Source organism: Nerophis lumbriciformis, linkage group LG17, assembly GCF_033978685.3.
Source record: "Nerophis lumbriciformis linkage group LG17, RoL_Nlum_v2.1, whole genome shotgun sequence".
In the NCBI taxonomy this organism is placed as follows: domain Eukaryota; kingdom Metazoa; phylum Chordata; class Actinopteri; order Syngnathiformes; family Syngnathidae; genus Nerophis; species Nerophis lumbriciformis.
In genome coordinates this window covers 7,216,972-7,233,848 of record NC_084564.2, presented here as the reverse complement: position 1 = coordinate 7,233,848, position 16,877 = coordinate 7,216,972, and the positions used below count along the sequence as shown (strand labels likewise).

The 16,877-nt window shown below is 39.2% G+C and overlaps 1 protein-coding gene across 3 annotated transcripts in view; it reads right to left on the bottom strand.

Annotated features, from left to right (window-relative positions):
* Positions 1-16,355, bottom strand: part of dhx34 (DEAH (Asp-Glu-Ala-His) box polypeptide 34) — a 29,134-nt gene extending 12,779 nt beyond the window's left edge. For 2 of the 3 annotated variants that reach the window (XM_061972343.1, XM_061972344.1), the window contains exons 1-12: positions 15,944-16,355; positions 15,295-15,795; positions 11,621-11,932; positions 11,305-11,559; positions 11,138-11,240; positions 9,233-9,450; positions 8,999-9,173; positions 8,735-8,928; positions 3,670-3,771; positions 3,334-3,603; positions 2,979-3,152; positions 2,801-2,906 (exon numbers count right to left, since the gene is read on the bottom strand). In XM_061972343.1, coding sequence (XP_061828327.1) covers positions 2,801-2,906; positions 2,979-3,152; positions 3,334-3,603; positions 3,670-3,771; positions 8,735-8,928; positions 8,999-9,173; positions 9,233-9,450; positions 11,138-11,240; positions 11,305-11,559; positions 11,621-11,932; positions 15,295-15,795; positions 15,944-16,108 — 2,575 coding nt within the window. In that variant the 5' untranslated portion in view covers positions 16,109-16,355. The remainder of the gene's footprint in view (positions 1-2,800; positions 2,907-2,978; positions 3,153-3,333; positions 3,604-3,669; positions 3,772-8,734; positions 8,929-8,998; positions 9,174-9,232; positions 9,451-11,137; positions 11,241-11,304; positions 11,560-11,620; positions 11,933-15,294; positions 15,796-15,943) is intronic. The other variant, XM_061972345.1, reaches the window with a different exon arrangement.
* Positions 16,356-16,877: the final 522 nt, after the last annotated feature.

Here is a 16,877-nt window from a genome sequence, read left to right as displayed (position 1 = left end):
AATTTTTTTCAATTAAAAAAATTATTCGCAAGCAAAAAACTAATTTCTTCAATTAAATGAACGATTCGGGAGTATAAAAACAATTCCCTTCATTTAAAAAACAGTTTGTAAGTAAAAAAAAAAAGAAAGATTCGCAAATTTAAAAAAAATACAAATTCTATCAACTTACAACAAAGAATAACACTGTTTTTAGTCTGTAACAGAAAAGATTTAAAGTGCATCAATTTGCTTGAAATAAAAAAAAAATCTAATCCTTATTTTAACTATAAACATTTTTTGACCGACTTGAACCATTAGATGATGAAAAATAAAATTGAAGGTCCATCCATCCATCCATTTTTTACCGCTTATAAGAATTATAGGTCAATAAATAATAATGAACTCAAATTGATGCACAAGTCTGTTGACCAATCAGCAGACAAGACTGTGTTTAGCTCCGCCCTTCACGAGCGTACCGCAGTAAGAGCGCCTCAAAAATAAAAAATAATTTTCTTCATTTAAAAAAACGATTCGCAAGTCTCAAAATATTTTTTTCCCATTAAAAAACAAATTCGCAAACGTAATTATTTTCAATTAAAAAAACAAATTCGCAAACGTAATTTTTTTCAATTAAATGAACAATTCACAAGCAAAAAACACATTTATTCAATTAAATGAACGATTCACAAGTATAAAAACAATTTTCTTCATTTAAAAAACGTTTTGTATGTAACAAAAAATAAAATGATGTGCAAATTAAAAAGAATACAATTTTTTATCAACTGACAAAGAATTGTTGACATTGTTTTAGTCTGTAACAGAAAAGATTTAAAGTGCATTAATTTGCCTGAAATAAAAAAAAAAAAAAATCTTTATTTAAACTATAAACATTTTTTGACCGACTTGAACCATTAGATAATGAAAAAAAGAATTAAATTAGTTTAATAATAATGAATTCAAATTGATGCACAAGTCTGTTGACTAATCAGCAGACAACAATGCCTTTAGCTCCGCCCTTCATGAACGTACCCAGTAAGAGGGCCTCAAAAATAATAATAATAAATAATACAATAATAAAAAAACGTTTCGCAAGTCTCAAAATATTTTTTTCCCCATAAAAACTAATTCGCAAATGTAATTTTTTTCATATAAAAAAACAATTCGCAAGCAAAAAACTAATTTATTCAATTAAATGAACGATTCGCAAGTATAAAAATGTTTTTCTTCATTTAAAAAACGATTTGTAAGTAAGAGAAATTAAAATGATGCACGAATTTAAAAAAACAAACAAATGTTATCAACTGACAACAAAGAACTGTTGACATTGTTTTAGTCTGTAACAGAAAAGATTTAAAGTGCATCAATTTGCCTGAAAATAAAAAAAAAATAAAATCCTTATTTAAACTATAAAATTTTTTTGACCGACTTGAACCATTAAATAAAATAAATGATAAATTAGATAAAAAATAGAATTAAATGAGGTCAATAAATAATAATGAATTCAAAATGATGCACAAGTCTGTCGACCAATCAGCAGACAAGAGCGCATTTAGCTGCGCCCCACACAAGCGCACCGCAGAAAGAGTGCCTCAATAATAATAATAAAATAATAAATAATTTTCTTCAATTAAAAAAAACAATTCCGAAGTATAAAAATATTTATTTTCAATTTAAAAAACTGATTCGCAAACAAACACGAAAACAATTTTCTCTTTTTTTTTCCATTTAAAAAAACGATTAACAAAAAATAAAATAAATTCCTTATTTTAACTATAAACATTTTTTGACCGACTTGAACCATTAGATGATGAAAAACATAACTAAAGGTCCATCCATCCATTTTGTACCGCTTATCAGAATTATAGGTCAATAAATAATAATGAACTCAAATTGATGCACAAGTCTGTTGACCAATCAGCAGACAAGACTGTGTTTAGCTCCGCCCTTTACGCCTCAAAATAATAAATAATTTTCTTCATTAAAAAACAACGATTCGCAAGTCTCAAAATATTTTTTCCTCATTAAAAAACAAATTCGCAAACGTAATTTCTTTCAATTAAAAAAAACAAATTCGCAAACGTAATTTTTTTCAATTAAATGAACAATTCGCAAGCAAAAAACACACTTGTTCAATTAAATGAACGATTCACAAGTATAAAAACAAATTTCTTCATTTAAAAAACGATTTGTAAGTAAGAAAAAATAAAATGTGCAAATTTGAAAACATTTTTTTTATCAACTGACAAAGAATTGTTGACATTGTTTTAGTCTGTAACAGAAACGATTTAAAGTGCATCAATTTGCCTGAAATAAAAAAAAGAAATCTTTATTTAAACTATAAACATTTTTTGACCGACTTGAACCATGAGATAATGAAAAATAGAATTAAATGAGGTCAATAAATAATAATGAATTCAAATTGATGCACAAGTCTGTTGACCAATCAGCAGACAAGACTGCGTTTAGCTCCGCCCTTCACGAGCGCACCGCAGAAAGAATAATAAAATAATAATAAATAATTTTCTTCAATTAAAAAAAAACAATTCCCAAGTATAAAAATATTTATTTTCAATTCAAAAAACTGATTCGCAAATAAACACGAAAACAATGTTCTCCTTTTTTTTCATTTAAAAAAACGATTAACAAAAAATAAAATAAATTCCTTATTTTAACTATCAACATTTTTTGACCGACTTGAACCATTAGATGATGAAATATAGAATTAAATGAGGTCAATAAATAATAATGAATTCAAATTGATGCACAACCCTGCCTTGGATGAAGGTGTGCATTATTCATATTATTATGTCAGGACGCTTACCTCGGTCCTGGACGCCATCCTGAAGCGGGTGCAACACCTCGGGGTCGCTGGCAAACACGCTGGTGGGATGGATGACGATGCCCTGCTTGTTCTTGGTGTGGAACACCTGCAGGGAAACGTGAGACGTGGCCTTAGAGACACCTATTCGGGGGAGGGGGTTGGGGGCCAGGCCTCGGACCTGCTCGGTGTCCTTGCGGGCGGCGTTGTGGTCGTCGGGCAGAGCCAGCTGAGGATAGAGGCCGCGGCACAGCAGCAGCTTGAGGAGCGCCTGTCGCCGGGACGACAGGTCCTGGCTGGCGCTGACGGCGCCCTGGAGCTCCGATACGTTGTGACGCAGCTTGAACTTCACTTCCTGTGGCGAAAGGGACAGTTCAGCTTGGATCTTTTCATGGAGAGTCACGCCACATGGTGCAGGTCTGGATAAAGGTGTTCATTCAATAGATGGCGCTGTGGTGAATTAGCGCCACCTACAGGACTGGAGTGCAACTGCTGACTTTCCAAACAGGTTTTGGTGCCACGAAGACATGTCCCACCTGGATGTCCACCGATCCCTCCTTGTCCTTCTTCCTGTTCCGCCTCCTTCCCGCCTGCTCCGTGTCCGACCCAGAGGAGAACTCTCCCTCCTGGCCCTCTTCCAGCCTGAGGACTTTCCGCTTGGTGCCTTCCTGCTGCTCGTGTTCCCTCTTCATCTGATGAAGCTTCCGCCTCTCAATCCGACGCACGCGGCGCTGCTGGCGGTCGTCGCCACCGCCGTCGTCATCGCCGTCGGCGGTCTCCAGCAGGCCGTGGGTCCTCAGCAGCTCCTGGTCACCACCGGGCGGCCGATCAGATCGCTTTTGGGGTCATCAGATTTTGACGGCGACCTTCACCTTGAATTGCCGGCGCAGGTTGACCATCTCGTAAAGACGCTGCTCCTCCAGGCCTCGCCGCCGACACCACTTCCTGGACTCGCCGCCTCTCTCGCCCTTCACCTAAAGCAGGGGTCGGCAACCCAAAATGTTGAAAGAGCCATATTGGACCAAAAATACAATCAAAGTCAAAGTACCAAAGTACCAATGATTGTCACACACACACTAAGTGTGGTGAAATTTGTCCTCTGCATTTGACCCATCACCCTTGATAACCCCCTGAGAGGTGAGGGGAGCAGTGGGCAGCAGCGGTGCCGCGCCCGGGAATCATTTTTGGTGATTTAACCCCCAATTCCAAACCCTTGATGCTGAGTGCCAAGCAGGGAGGTAATGGCTCCCATTTTTATAGTCTTTGGTATGACTCGGCCGGGGTTTGAACTCACAACCTACCCATCTCAGGGCGGAAACTCTAACCACTAGGCCACTAAGTAGGTTGCTGTCTGGAGCCGCAAAAAATTAAAAGTCTTATCTAAGCGTTATAATAAAAGCAACACATGATGTAAGTGTCTATATTAGCTATGTTAGCCCACTATCAAAATGACTTTAAAAGTCTTATATAAGTGTTATAATGAAGACAACACATGATGTAAGTGTCTATATTAACTATATTAGCCTATTATCAAAATAACTTTAAAAGTCTTGTAAGTGTTATAATGAAGGCAACACATGATGTAAGTGTCTATATTAGCTATATTAGCCTACTATCAAAATGACTTTAAAAGTCTTATATAAGTGTTATAATGAAGGCAACACATGATGTAAGTGTCTATATTAGCTATATTAGCCTACTATCAAAATGACTTTAAAAGTCTTATATAAGTGTTATAATGAAGGCAACACATGATGTAAGTGTCTATATTAGCTATATTAGCCTACTATCAAAATGACTTTAAAAGCCTTATATAAGTGGTATAATGAAGACAACACATGATGTAAGTGTCTATATTAACTATATTAGCCTACTATCAAAATGACTTTAAAAGTCTTATATAAGTGTTATAATGAAGGCAACACATGATGTGTCTATATTATCCTACTATCAAAATGACTTTAAAAGTCTTATATAAGTGTTATAATTAAGGCAACACATGATGTAAGTGTCTATATTAGCTATATTAGCCTACTATCAAAATGACTTTAAAAGTCTTCTATAAGTGTTATAATGAAGGCAACACATGATGTAAGTGTCTATATTAGCTATATTAGCCTACTATCAAAATGACTTTAAAAGTCTTATATAAGTGTTATAATGAAGGCAACACATGATGTGTCTATATTATCCTACTATCAAAATGACTTTAAAAGTCTTATATAAGTGTTATAATTAAGGCAACACATGATGTAAGTGTCTATATTAGCTATATTAGCCTACTATCAAAATGACTTTAAAAGTCTTATATAAGTGTTATAATGAAGGCAACACATGATGTGTCTATATTAGCTACGTTAGCCTACTATAAAAATGATTTTAAAAGTCTTAAAAGGGTTATAATGAAGGCAACACATGATGTAAGTGTCTATATTAGCTATATTAGCCTACTATCAAAATGACTTTAAAAGTCTTATATAAGTGTTATAATGAAGACAACACATGATGTAAGTGTCTATATTAGCTATGTTAGCCTACTATCAAAATAACTTTAAAAGTCTTATATAAGTGTTATAATGAAGACAACACATGATGTAAGTGTCTATATTAGTTATATTATCCTATCAAAATGACTTTAAAAGTCTTATATAAGTGTTATAATGAAGGCAACACATGATTTAAGTGTCTATATTAGCTATATTAGCCTACTATCAAAATGACTTTAAAAGTCTTATATAAGTGTTATAATGAAGACAACACATGATGTAAATGTCTATATTAACTATATTAGCCTACTATCAAAATAACTTTAAAAGTCTTATATAAGTGTTATAATGAAGACAACACATGATGTAAGTGTCTATATTAGTTATATTATCCTATCAAAATGACTTTAAAAGTCTTATATAAGTGTTATAATGAAGGCAACACATGATTTAAGTGTCTATATTAGCTATATTAGCCTACTATCAAAATGACTTTAAAAGTCTTATATAAGTGTTATAATGAAGACAACACATGATGTAAGTGTCTATATTAACTATATTAGCCTACTATCAAAATAACTTTAAAAGTCTTATATAAGTGTTATAATGAAGGCAACACATGATTTAAGTGTCTATATTAGCTATATTAGCCTACTATCAAAATTACTTTAAAAGTCTTATATAAGTGTTATAATGAAGACAACACATGATGTAAGTGTCTATATTAGCTATGTTAGCCTACTATCAAAATGACTTTAAAAGTCTTATATAAGTGTTATAATGAAGGCAACACATGATGTAAGTGTCTATATTAGCTATATTATCCTACTATCAAAATGACTTTAAAAGTCTTATATAAGTGTTATAATCTTGGGTGTCAAACTTGTTTTCGTTGAGGGCCACACTGCAGTCATGGCCGCTTGTAACAGTAAATAATTAATGAATTTGCCTATGAATTTAAATATTTAACATTTTGTTTACGTAAAGAGTAAAACAAATATGTGGATTTGACCACTGTTTTTTATACGGAAAAAAACTGGCAGCTTAGTTGCCAGACATTTACTGTAAAATATATGGTGTTATTTTATTATTATTATTTTTACAACATATTACTGTAAATAGAAATACAGTACCACTGTTTAATTTTATTTTGGCAACTCAGCTGCCAGTTTTTTTTACCATAATAAAATGTGGTACCATAAAATCATCAACCGTGGATTTAAAAATAATAATAAAAATGACAGCTCAGTCGACAGAATATTACTGTAAAAAAACAACATTGGTTGTTTTTGTTCAACTACAACTTAATATGCTGTAAAAACTCCCCAAATTTTACAGTAAAATCTATTGGTCATTTTTATAGTGTACAATTTGATGGATATTTTGCTTCGAAATCATGAGTTAAGCAGATATTTAAGTATTTATTTGGATTTTGACTTTAATTTTGAATATTTGTTGCATTATTGGACACTATTTGTTTTCCCTGTCAAATTGGAAGAAAAAAACCCTAATACCTTTAGTAAGAAAATAAGAAAGTAAAGTATGAAAATATAAGGTATTTTATTGACACATTATTTCCAGGCTTTTGCGGGCCATATAAAATGACGTGGAGAGCCAGATCTGGCCCGCGGGCCTTGAGTTTGACACCTGTGGTTATAATGAAAGCAACACACGATGTATTAGCTATATTAGCCTACTATCAAAGGCTGACGCAAATCTTCGTTGACCGAAATTTTGTATCTTAATATTTATTCTACACATTTTTGCAACTTTGGAAATCATTAGTAAAATGGAGGCTTCTCACAGGATGAGATAACTTCTGGAAATGACTGGCTCAGAATGACCAAAGGTATAGAGATGTGTGTGTCCAAGTTTAAGGAAACGGCAGGCTGTCTTCTTCTAATAAGATTTATTACCGAAGTTAACTGTCAATAAATGTTTTTTAAGTACAAATGAAAATACAGCATCACTACTTTAGTCATCATTTTTGCGCTTACAAAACTTCTCAATGGCCTTCGCTCCCAAACTTCTTCTGTTGGTTTGATATTGTCATTACTGGCACAAGTGGTAGAAAAGTGTATTACAAGCGAGCAGAGGTGGGTAGTAACGCGCTACATTTACTCCGTTACATCTACTTGAGTAACTTTTGGGATAAATTGTACTTCTAAGAGTAGTTTTAATGCAACATACTTTTACTTATACTTAAGTATATTTATAGAGAAGGAACGCTACTTTTACTCCGCTACTTTTATCTACATTCAGCTCGCTACTCGCTACTAATTTTTATCGATCTGTTAATGCACGCTTTGTTTGTTTTGGTCTGTCAGACAGACCTTCAAAGTGCCTGCCTTACTGGTGACGTTTCACTTCGTTCCACCAATCAGATGCAGTCACTGGTGACGTTGGACCAATCAAACAGAGCCAGGCGGTCACATGACCTGAGTTAAACAAGTTGAAAAACTTATGGGGGTGTTACCATTTAGTGGTCAATTGTACGGAATGTGTACTGTACTGTGCAATCTACTAATAAAAGTTCCAATCAATCAATCAAAAGTGTGAAGGAAAAAAGAGCCTTTTTTATTTCAAACGTACATCCCGTCACAAGCCTAAAGACTGACTGCACAGTTCCTGTCTTCACAATAAAAGTGACGCTCCATCGCGCCTGCGCTTTCAAAATAAGAGTCTCCGAAAGCCAGCGCAAACAAGCTAGCAAGCTACGGAGTTTTACGCCAATATATTTCTTGTAAAGTGTATAAAAACGAATATGGAAGCTGGACAACTAAGATGCCAAAAACTCACCACTTTCATGTGGTATTAGACAGAAAGGAGGAACTTTTCTTCTCCTCCATTTGAAAACGTGGACGTTATCATCACGACTGTCTGATTACAATCAACGCAAGTCATCAGAATCAGGTAATACACCAACTTATATTCTAGTCTTCATGAAAGAAAGGAATCTATATGTTAAACATGCATGTATATTCATTAAAACACCTTTAACATGTAAACAAAAACAGCAAAATAAATACATATAAATTATATACTGTATATATCAATGTATATGTATGTATATATCAATGTATATGTATGTATATATATATATATATATATATATATGATATGAGTGTGTATGTTACTCATCAGTTACTCAGTACTTGAGTAGTTTTTTCACAACATACTTTTTACTTTTACTCAAGTAAATATTTGGGTGACTACTCCTTACTTTTACTTGAGTAATAAATCTCTAAAGTAACAGTACTCTTACTTGAGTACAATTTCTGGCTACTCTACCCACCTCTGCAAGCGAGTACCGCTGCGGCCATTATGGACCACTGCTGAGAAACTGGTATTTTTAGGCGAACCTCTAGGGGGCGCTCCCAAAAATTAATAAGCACTGGCCAAACGAACTGGACTCAGGGGTGGTTATGGGTGCATTTATGGCTGTAGCTACCTCCACCCAGGCGTTGAAGGTGTTGAGCAGAGTGAAAGGGTCTCCCTGGCTGCAGTGCAGGGGCTGGCGGGCGGTGGCGCAGTCCGGGTTGTGCTGGGAGCTGCGCAGGAAGGGCGACTGGACGCTGAGGGCGGCGGCCACTGTCAACACAGGCTCCACCAGATTGAACAAGGAGCCCAGCACCAGCATCTTCCCTGAGGGACAAACACACACTGCAGTCTCCATCACGTGTGTCCAGGATGTTGATCATTCCTTAGAGAATACCGATGACGACGTCGACCGGCAGCTGAGCGAGCAGACTCCCGATAGAGGTCAGCTCACAGCGGTGGTCCAGCGCCCCCTGCTCCTTGAGGTAGGTAATCGCGGTCTGGATGCTGGCGGCGGGCGGCGGATCGATGAAGACGAAAGACAGCGGGTCTCCGAGTCCCATGCTCTTCATCTGCGTGAACAAGGCGTGTCAAGGGCTGGGACAGGAAGGGGCGGCCACACTCCACACACCTGAAGAACCAGCGAGTCCAGCGCCACCCGGTGGATCTCGGGCACGGCGTAGGAAGCGAAGGCGTCGTAGTCGGACTCGGCGTAGAGGCGGTAGCACACTCCGGGACCCGTACGGCCGGCGCGACCTTTCCTTTGCTCCGAGCTGGCTCGGCTGATCCAGAACTCTTGCAGACGCTGCATCTTGGCCTTGGGGTCGAAACTCATCTCTTTCACCTTGCCTGCCAAACACAACACACGTTTGACTTTTGTTTGTGGGCCAAACCCTAACAGATAACACATTCATTTAACATGTATTTATATCAATAACAAATATAATAATACCTATTCCTCAAATTACATATGTTGATTTTTGGTACAATATCGATAATGGAGCCTTGAGTATAAGCCGATACCGATATCGATGCTATACGACAGTGGTTCTCAAATGGGGGTACGCGTACCCCTGGGGGTACATGAAGGTATCCGCTCGGGATGGTGTCCTGCTGGCCCCACTATGGACTGGACTCTTACTATTATGTTGGATCCACTATGGACTGGACTCTCACAATATTATGTCAGACCCACTCGACATCCATTGCTTTCGGTCTCCCCTAGAGGGGGGGGGGTTACCCACATATGCGGTCCTCTCCAAGGTTTCTCATAGTCATTCACATCGACGTCCCACTGGGGTGAGTTTTTCCTTGCCCTTATGTGGGCTTTGTACCGAGGATGTCGTTGTGGCTTGTGCAGCCCTTTGAGACACTTGTGATTTAGGGCTATATAAATAAACATTGATTGATTGATTGATTGATTGATTGATTGATTGAAGGTATGCCAAGGGGTACGTGAGATTTTTTTTTTAATATTCTAAAAATAGCAACAATTCAAAAATCCTTTATAAATATATTTATTGAATAATACTTCAACAAAATATGAATGTAAGTTCATAAACTCAGTGAAGCACAAGCTCAGGTTTCTCACTAAAATGTCTGTCAAAAAGAACTGTGAAAAGAAATGCAACAATGCAATATTCAGTGTTGACAGCTAGATTTTTTGTGGACATGTTCCATAAATATTGATGTTAAAGATTTCCTTTTTTTGTGAAGAAATGTTTAGAATTAAGTTCATGAATCCAGATGGATCTCTATTACAATCCCCAAAGAGGGCACTTTAAGTTGATGATTACTTCTATGTGTAGAAATCTTTATTTATAATTGAATCACTTGTTTATTTTTCAAAAAAATAATAAACTTGCCAAGGGACATGTAAGCAAATATTAACATTGCTGTATGTATACTTTTGACCCTCACATTTGCTCACATTATCAGTAGACCCATAATAAATTCATAAAAGAAGCAAACTTCATGAACGTTTTTTGTGACCAACAAGTATGTGCTCCAATCACTATCACAAAAAAAATAAAAGTTGTAGAAATGATTGGAAACTCAAGACAGTCATGACATGATGTTCTTTACTAGTGTATGTACACTTTTGACCACAGCTGTATTTTAATGATTAACCTCTTAAGGCCCTACTGTTTGTTGACATGCTTTTTTTTTATTTCTCTTTGCTATTTGGGCTTATTGGACCCTAATTAGAATGAAAAACTAATAATCATCTTTTGATATGATATACTTAGTCCATAAGTAACAAACGTGTACTTCATGTTTAGTGACATGCTAATTCCTATTTTTACACCTTTTTTTCTCCAAATTCCATTGTATGTTATACTCTTCTGACACCACCAGATGGCAGTATAAGTGTACACATAAGTGGCCATAAGACCCAATTCAGTAATGTACACAATTTTGGAAATAAGAGCTAAAAGATGCTGTCCACGCATGTGGCCACTAAGCTTTATAAGAGTATTATCAGTGACATGTCATGAAACCTTGACATCCATCTAAGTTGGAAGAATATTCTTACCCGAGTCCACCACAAAGCGTACTCCATCGATGGTGACCGAGGTCTCTGCGATGTTGGTCGAGATGATGCACTTCCTTACACCAGGTGGCGCTATGTCAAACACCTATTGATGACATCGCCGTAGACATTAAGACGTTGACGAGCCCGTGACGCCGTAGGAGTGGTACCTTGTCCTGCTGTGCCAAGGAGAGCGTGCTGTGCAGCGGCAGCACGATCCAACGCCGCGTGTGCGTGGCGTACACCTGACACGCCTCCTGGATGGTGCCGATCTCCGCCACGCCGCTGAGGAAGATGAGCAGGTCGCCGCGCTCCTCTGGCGGGTAGCGCTGGTCGATGCCCTGCAGGATGCGCAGGTAAGGCCGGGGGTCCATCTTCTCAGAGCGCGACGGCTGCTCCTCCGGCGGGATGGGTTGGTAAGTCACCTGAGCGGGTCAGACACGTTTGAAAACACAGACCGTCGCCGCCATCTTGTGGCGTGCCCACCTGTATGGGGAAGAGCCTGCCTGGCACCTGCAGCACAGGAGCGCCGCCGAAATAGTCGGAGAAGAGCTTGATGTTGATGGTGGCCGACATGAGGATGAGGCGCAGGTCGGGGCGCTCGGCCAGCAGGGAGCGCAAGACGCCCAGCAGGAAGTCACAGTGCAGGTGTCGCTCGTGGACCTCGTCCACGATCAGAACCTGGTACTGCTCCAGAGTCTTCTCCTGTTGGATCTGCCTGAGGAGCAGGCCCTCAGTCAGGAAGATCAGCTTGGTGGCGAGAGTCCGCGTGGTCTCGAAGCGGATCTGGTAGCCCACCTGTGAACATAAACCAAAAATTAGTTCGCTGGAACTTCCAAATCTAAACGGCAACAATATGTCCAAAACAATCTGGGAAAATAGGCAGACTGTCAAAGCTTCCATAAATAAGTCTAGTAGTTTGGCTTTTTCTTTGCCTTTTTTCTTTGGAAGAGTACCAGCAACAACAAAGAAAGTACCGTATTTTCCGCACCATAAGCCACCCTGGGTTATAAGCCGCGCCTTCAATGAACGGCATATTTCAAAACTTTGTCCACCTATAAGCCGCCCCATGTTATAAGCCGCATCTAACTGCGCTAAAGGGAATGTCAAAAAAACAGTCAGATAGGTCAGTCAAACTTTAATAATATATTAAAAACCAGCGTTCTAACAACTCTGTTCACTCCCAAAATGTACGGTAATGTGCAAATGTGCAATCACAAACATAGTAAAATTCAAAATAGTGCAGAGCAATAGCAACATAATGTTGCTCGAACGTTAATGTCACAACACACAAAATAAACATAACGCTCACTTTCTGAAGTTATTCTTCATTCATAAATCCCTCGAATTCTTCTCCTTCGGTGTCCGAATTAAAAAGTTGGGCGAATACGGGATCCAAAATGGCCGGCTCCGTCTCGTCCAGCAGTTCTGTGAATCCTGCCTTCCGGAAAGCTCGGACCACAGTTGTGACCGAAATATCCGCCCAGGCATTTACGATCCACTGGCAGATGTTGGCGTATGTCGTCCGGCGCTGTCTCCCTGTCTTAGTGAAGGTGTGTTCGCCTTCGGTCATCCATTGTTCCCACGCCGTTCGCAGTCGTGCTTTAAATGCCCTGTTGACACCAATATCGAGCGGTTGGAGTTCTTTGGTTAATCCACCCGGAATGACGGCGAGTGTTGTATTTGTGTGCTTCACTTGTTTTTTGACACCATCTGTGATGTAAGTTTAAATTCTGCGTTATACGCGTGTCGCTTAGTAGGAGCCATTTTGTGGTCTTTACAGATGTAAACACACAAATGAAATGAAACGCAATATCCGGGGGCTTCTTCTTCTACGGGGGCGGGTGGTTGCTTACAGTAGAAGAAGAAGCGCTTCCTCTTCTATGGGGGCGGGTGCTTACCTTGGCGGTTTCTTACCATAGAAGAAGAAGCGCTTCCTCTTCTACGGGGAAAAAAGATGGCGGCTGTTTACCGTAGTTGCGAGACCGAAACTTTATGAAAATAAATATTTATATTAATCCATATATAAGGCGCACCGGGTTATAAGCCGCACTGTCAGCTTTTGTGAAAATTTGTGGTTTTTAGGTGCGGCTTATAGTGCGGAAAATACGGTAGTGTGAAGACAACTGTAAAAAATCGATTCACATCCTAATCGCTATTCTTATTCATCTCATTTCTAAATCGATTAATAATTTTCAAAAAATAAATTACAAAAATAAATATATATATTACATATACATATTTTTTTTATTTTAAAAGTAAATAATGTATATCATATAAAATATATATTAAAAAAATATTAACTTTTTCAATTAAAATAAATAAAAAAATAAATAAAATAAATAAAATAAATAAATATATACACACTAGAGATGCGCGGTTTGCGGGCACAACCGCGGAGTCCGCGGATTATCCGCGGATCGGGCGGATGAAATTAAAAAAAATTAGATTTTATCCGCGGGTCGGGTCGGGTCGGGTGGTTGAAATAAAAAAAAATTAGATTTTAAATAGATTCAGGCGGGTGGCAGTTAAACCAATTCGGAAATATATATACATAGTTAAATGTTGTTACCCACATACGAAAAACGAGCAGGCACCTGCTGCATATGCCACAACAGAAGAAAAAAAAAAAAAGAGATGGACACTTTTACGGAGCGGAGAAGGGACGCCTCGCCGGGGTCCGGGACCGAGGCCCCTTGCCCCGAGAGGGCCCCACCGGGAGCCGTAGCTGAGGCGATCCGCGAGAAGGGCCCGACGCACGTCCAGGGTCACCACCGCGCCCACCGCACCGACACCCCGCCTCGTCCGCCTTCGCCGCGGCCGGCGTCACGCGCAGCAGGTAAGCAGCTTACCTGCCCGCCACCCCCGTGGCCGGGGGCTCGTAACAGGGGTCACTCCGCGCGCAGTGCGCTCACGAAAGGGGTGGGGCTCACCCTGGTTGATATAGACAGCAGCTGGACGGTGGCCATGGAAGTCGGAACCCGCTAACCTGAAAATGGATGGCGCTGGAGCGTCGGGCTCATACGCGGCCGTCGCCGGCAGCGAGACGCGCTTGGAGGTGCGCTCAGCGCGGCTCCCATATGATTGCGCACTGGTGTGCGTCTGGGTCGTGACAGCGTGGCACGCGAATGTCTGCACTGCATTGGATCAGTCTCCTTTCTTTAACAGGCAAAAGCTTTATAACCTCACTAATGCCTTGCATCGTCTATATTAGATATATAACAACGGGCGGGTGCGGGCGGATGCGGTTCTGATCAAATGTTACATCGGGTGGATGGCGGATGGTTGACGACTTTCTGATGCGGTTGCGGATGAAATAATTGCCTATCCGCGCATCTCTAATACACACACACACACACATAATACAAAAATATACATTTTATAAAATGTATATATATTTTTTATACATACATAAATATATACATACATACTCCCACACACAAATATACATATATATATGTATATTTTATGTATATATATATATAAAAAAAAAAAAAAAAAATATATATATATATATATATATATATATATATATATATATATATTCATCGATTCTCTGGAGGTTGCGGGGGGTCTGGAGCCTATCTCAGCTGCATTCGGGCGGAGTACCCGGAGGGAACCCACGCAGTCACAGGGAGAACATGCAAACTCCACACAGAAAGATCCCGAGCCCGGGATTGAATTTAGGACTACCTTCGTATTGTGAGGCATATGCACTAACCCCTGTGCCACCATACATATACATACATACATATATATATATATATATATATTTTTTTTTTTGTGTATGTATATATTTATGCATGTATAAAAATATATACATTTTATAAAATGTATATTTTTGTATTATATATGTGTGTATGTATATATATATTTATTTATTTAGTAAATAATATATGTATCAAATAAAAAACTAGGATTACAATGACTAATTTAGTGTCAATATTTGAGTGGCCCCTCTGTAGTGGGACCGTTGGGCCCCGAGGCCAAAAAGGTTAAGAAGCCCTGGCTTACAAAACAATAGAAAATGGAATTAAAGAAGAGACACGTGGTTAATTTCTTTTTACACTTGTATGAGAGTTATGACCTGTGATAGCCACAGTTTGACACTGGAACAGATGATTTTCTATTATTTCCAACGGACCAAACGGGACACAAACCTTGGAGCCGTACTGGTTGAGACTCTCGAAGCTGACCCTCTTGGCCAGTGAAATGCAGGCGATGCGTCGGGGCTGCGTGCAGGCGATCTGCGTGAATCCGGCAGAGAGCAGGTACTGGGGCACCTGGGTGGACTTCCCACAGCCGGTGTCCCCCGCCACCACCACCACCGGGTGCTGCCTCACCATCTCCACCACTCGGTGTCGATACTGGAAGATGGGCAGGGTCCTCTGCTCCCGGCGCAGCTTGGCCAGCTTGCAGAAGCTCTGCCGCTGACTGAAGTCCAAGAAGTGCAGGAGGGCCAGGCGGAAGTCGGAGATCACCTGAGGACTCGGACCGGACGACTCTCTCCTCGTGTGGGAGCGTCCGAGCCGCTCCTCCACGTCCCGGGTGCACACCGACACGTTGATGCGGTAGCGAGCGTCATAGTCCCGAGGGAGGTCCAAGGACCCAGGCCGGATCACGTCAGGGCTGGGACCCGGTCCAGACATGTCCCGCTTTACCTTTGATTGATTGATTTAAACTTTTATTAGTAGACTGCACAGTTCAGTACATGTTCCGTACAATTGACCACTAAATGGTAACACCCCAATAAGTTTTTCAACTTGGGGGTCCACGTAAATCAATTCATGGTAATGAATTAAAGGTTACCTTAAACCTCTGGAAGCGGTCAAAGAAGGCCCAGAAGTCTTTGTGTTCCTGGCTGCCGGCCTGGATGTAGTCGCTCGGACGGAAGAAGACGTCGTCCAGCTGGGCTCGGCAGTGCGGACTGTCCCAGTCCCAGGACCGACTGTGGACCCGCCCGTCCACATCCATAGTCCTGGTCCTGGTCCCTGGGCGTCCTAGGACAACTTCAACTTGTCAACTGACTAAACCTTGAATATCAACCACAACATACTGATAAACTGCACACAACGATTACGTTTGCCTCCATTTACAAAACGTTTAACATAAAAAAAAAGTCCAGTTGGTTAAATTATTTCTACGTGTGATTTAAATGAAATGAATGTGAAGCAACAATGAAATGGTTGTTTCAATATGTGCGGGAGAAAGTCACTGTCGGACCAACATCCGGTCCGTCTTTAAAGACGTCCGGCAGACGGTCGCATCGTAAAGGTTCCACGGTCACGACTTAATTCGGTTGATCATTCATTCGTGGAAGCCCTTAAAAAACAACGCAATGGTAGGTCATGATTATGACATGAAAAGTCATATTTAGGAGATTAAAAAAATGTATATATCGAAATGATTCGAATTATGAGATAAAGTAATATTTATAAAATACAAACATTTTAAATAAGGAAATAAAAACATCCAAATTATGAGATAAAGTCGAAATATGAGATAGTCATACTTATAAAATAAAAACAATAGAAATTATGAGATTAAAAAATATAAATATGAGAAATATGTCGAAATTATGAGTTAAAAAGTCATAATTATAAGGGGGAAAAAAATCGTAATTATGAGATTAAAAAACATTTTAAATAAACTAATAAAAACATCCAAATTATGAGATAAAGTCGAAATATGAGATTTAAAAAAAAATCAAAATTATGAGATAAAGTCGAAATATGAGATTTAA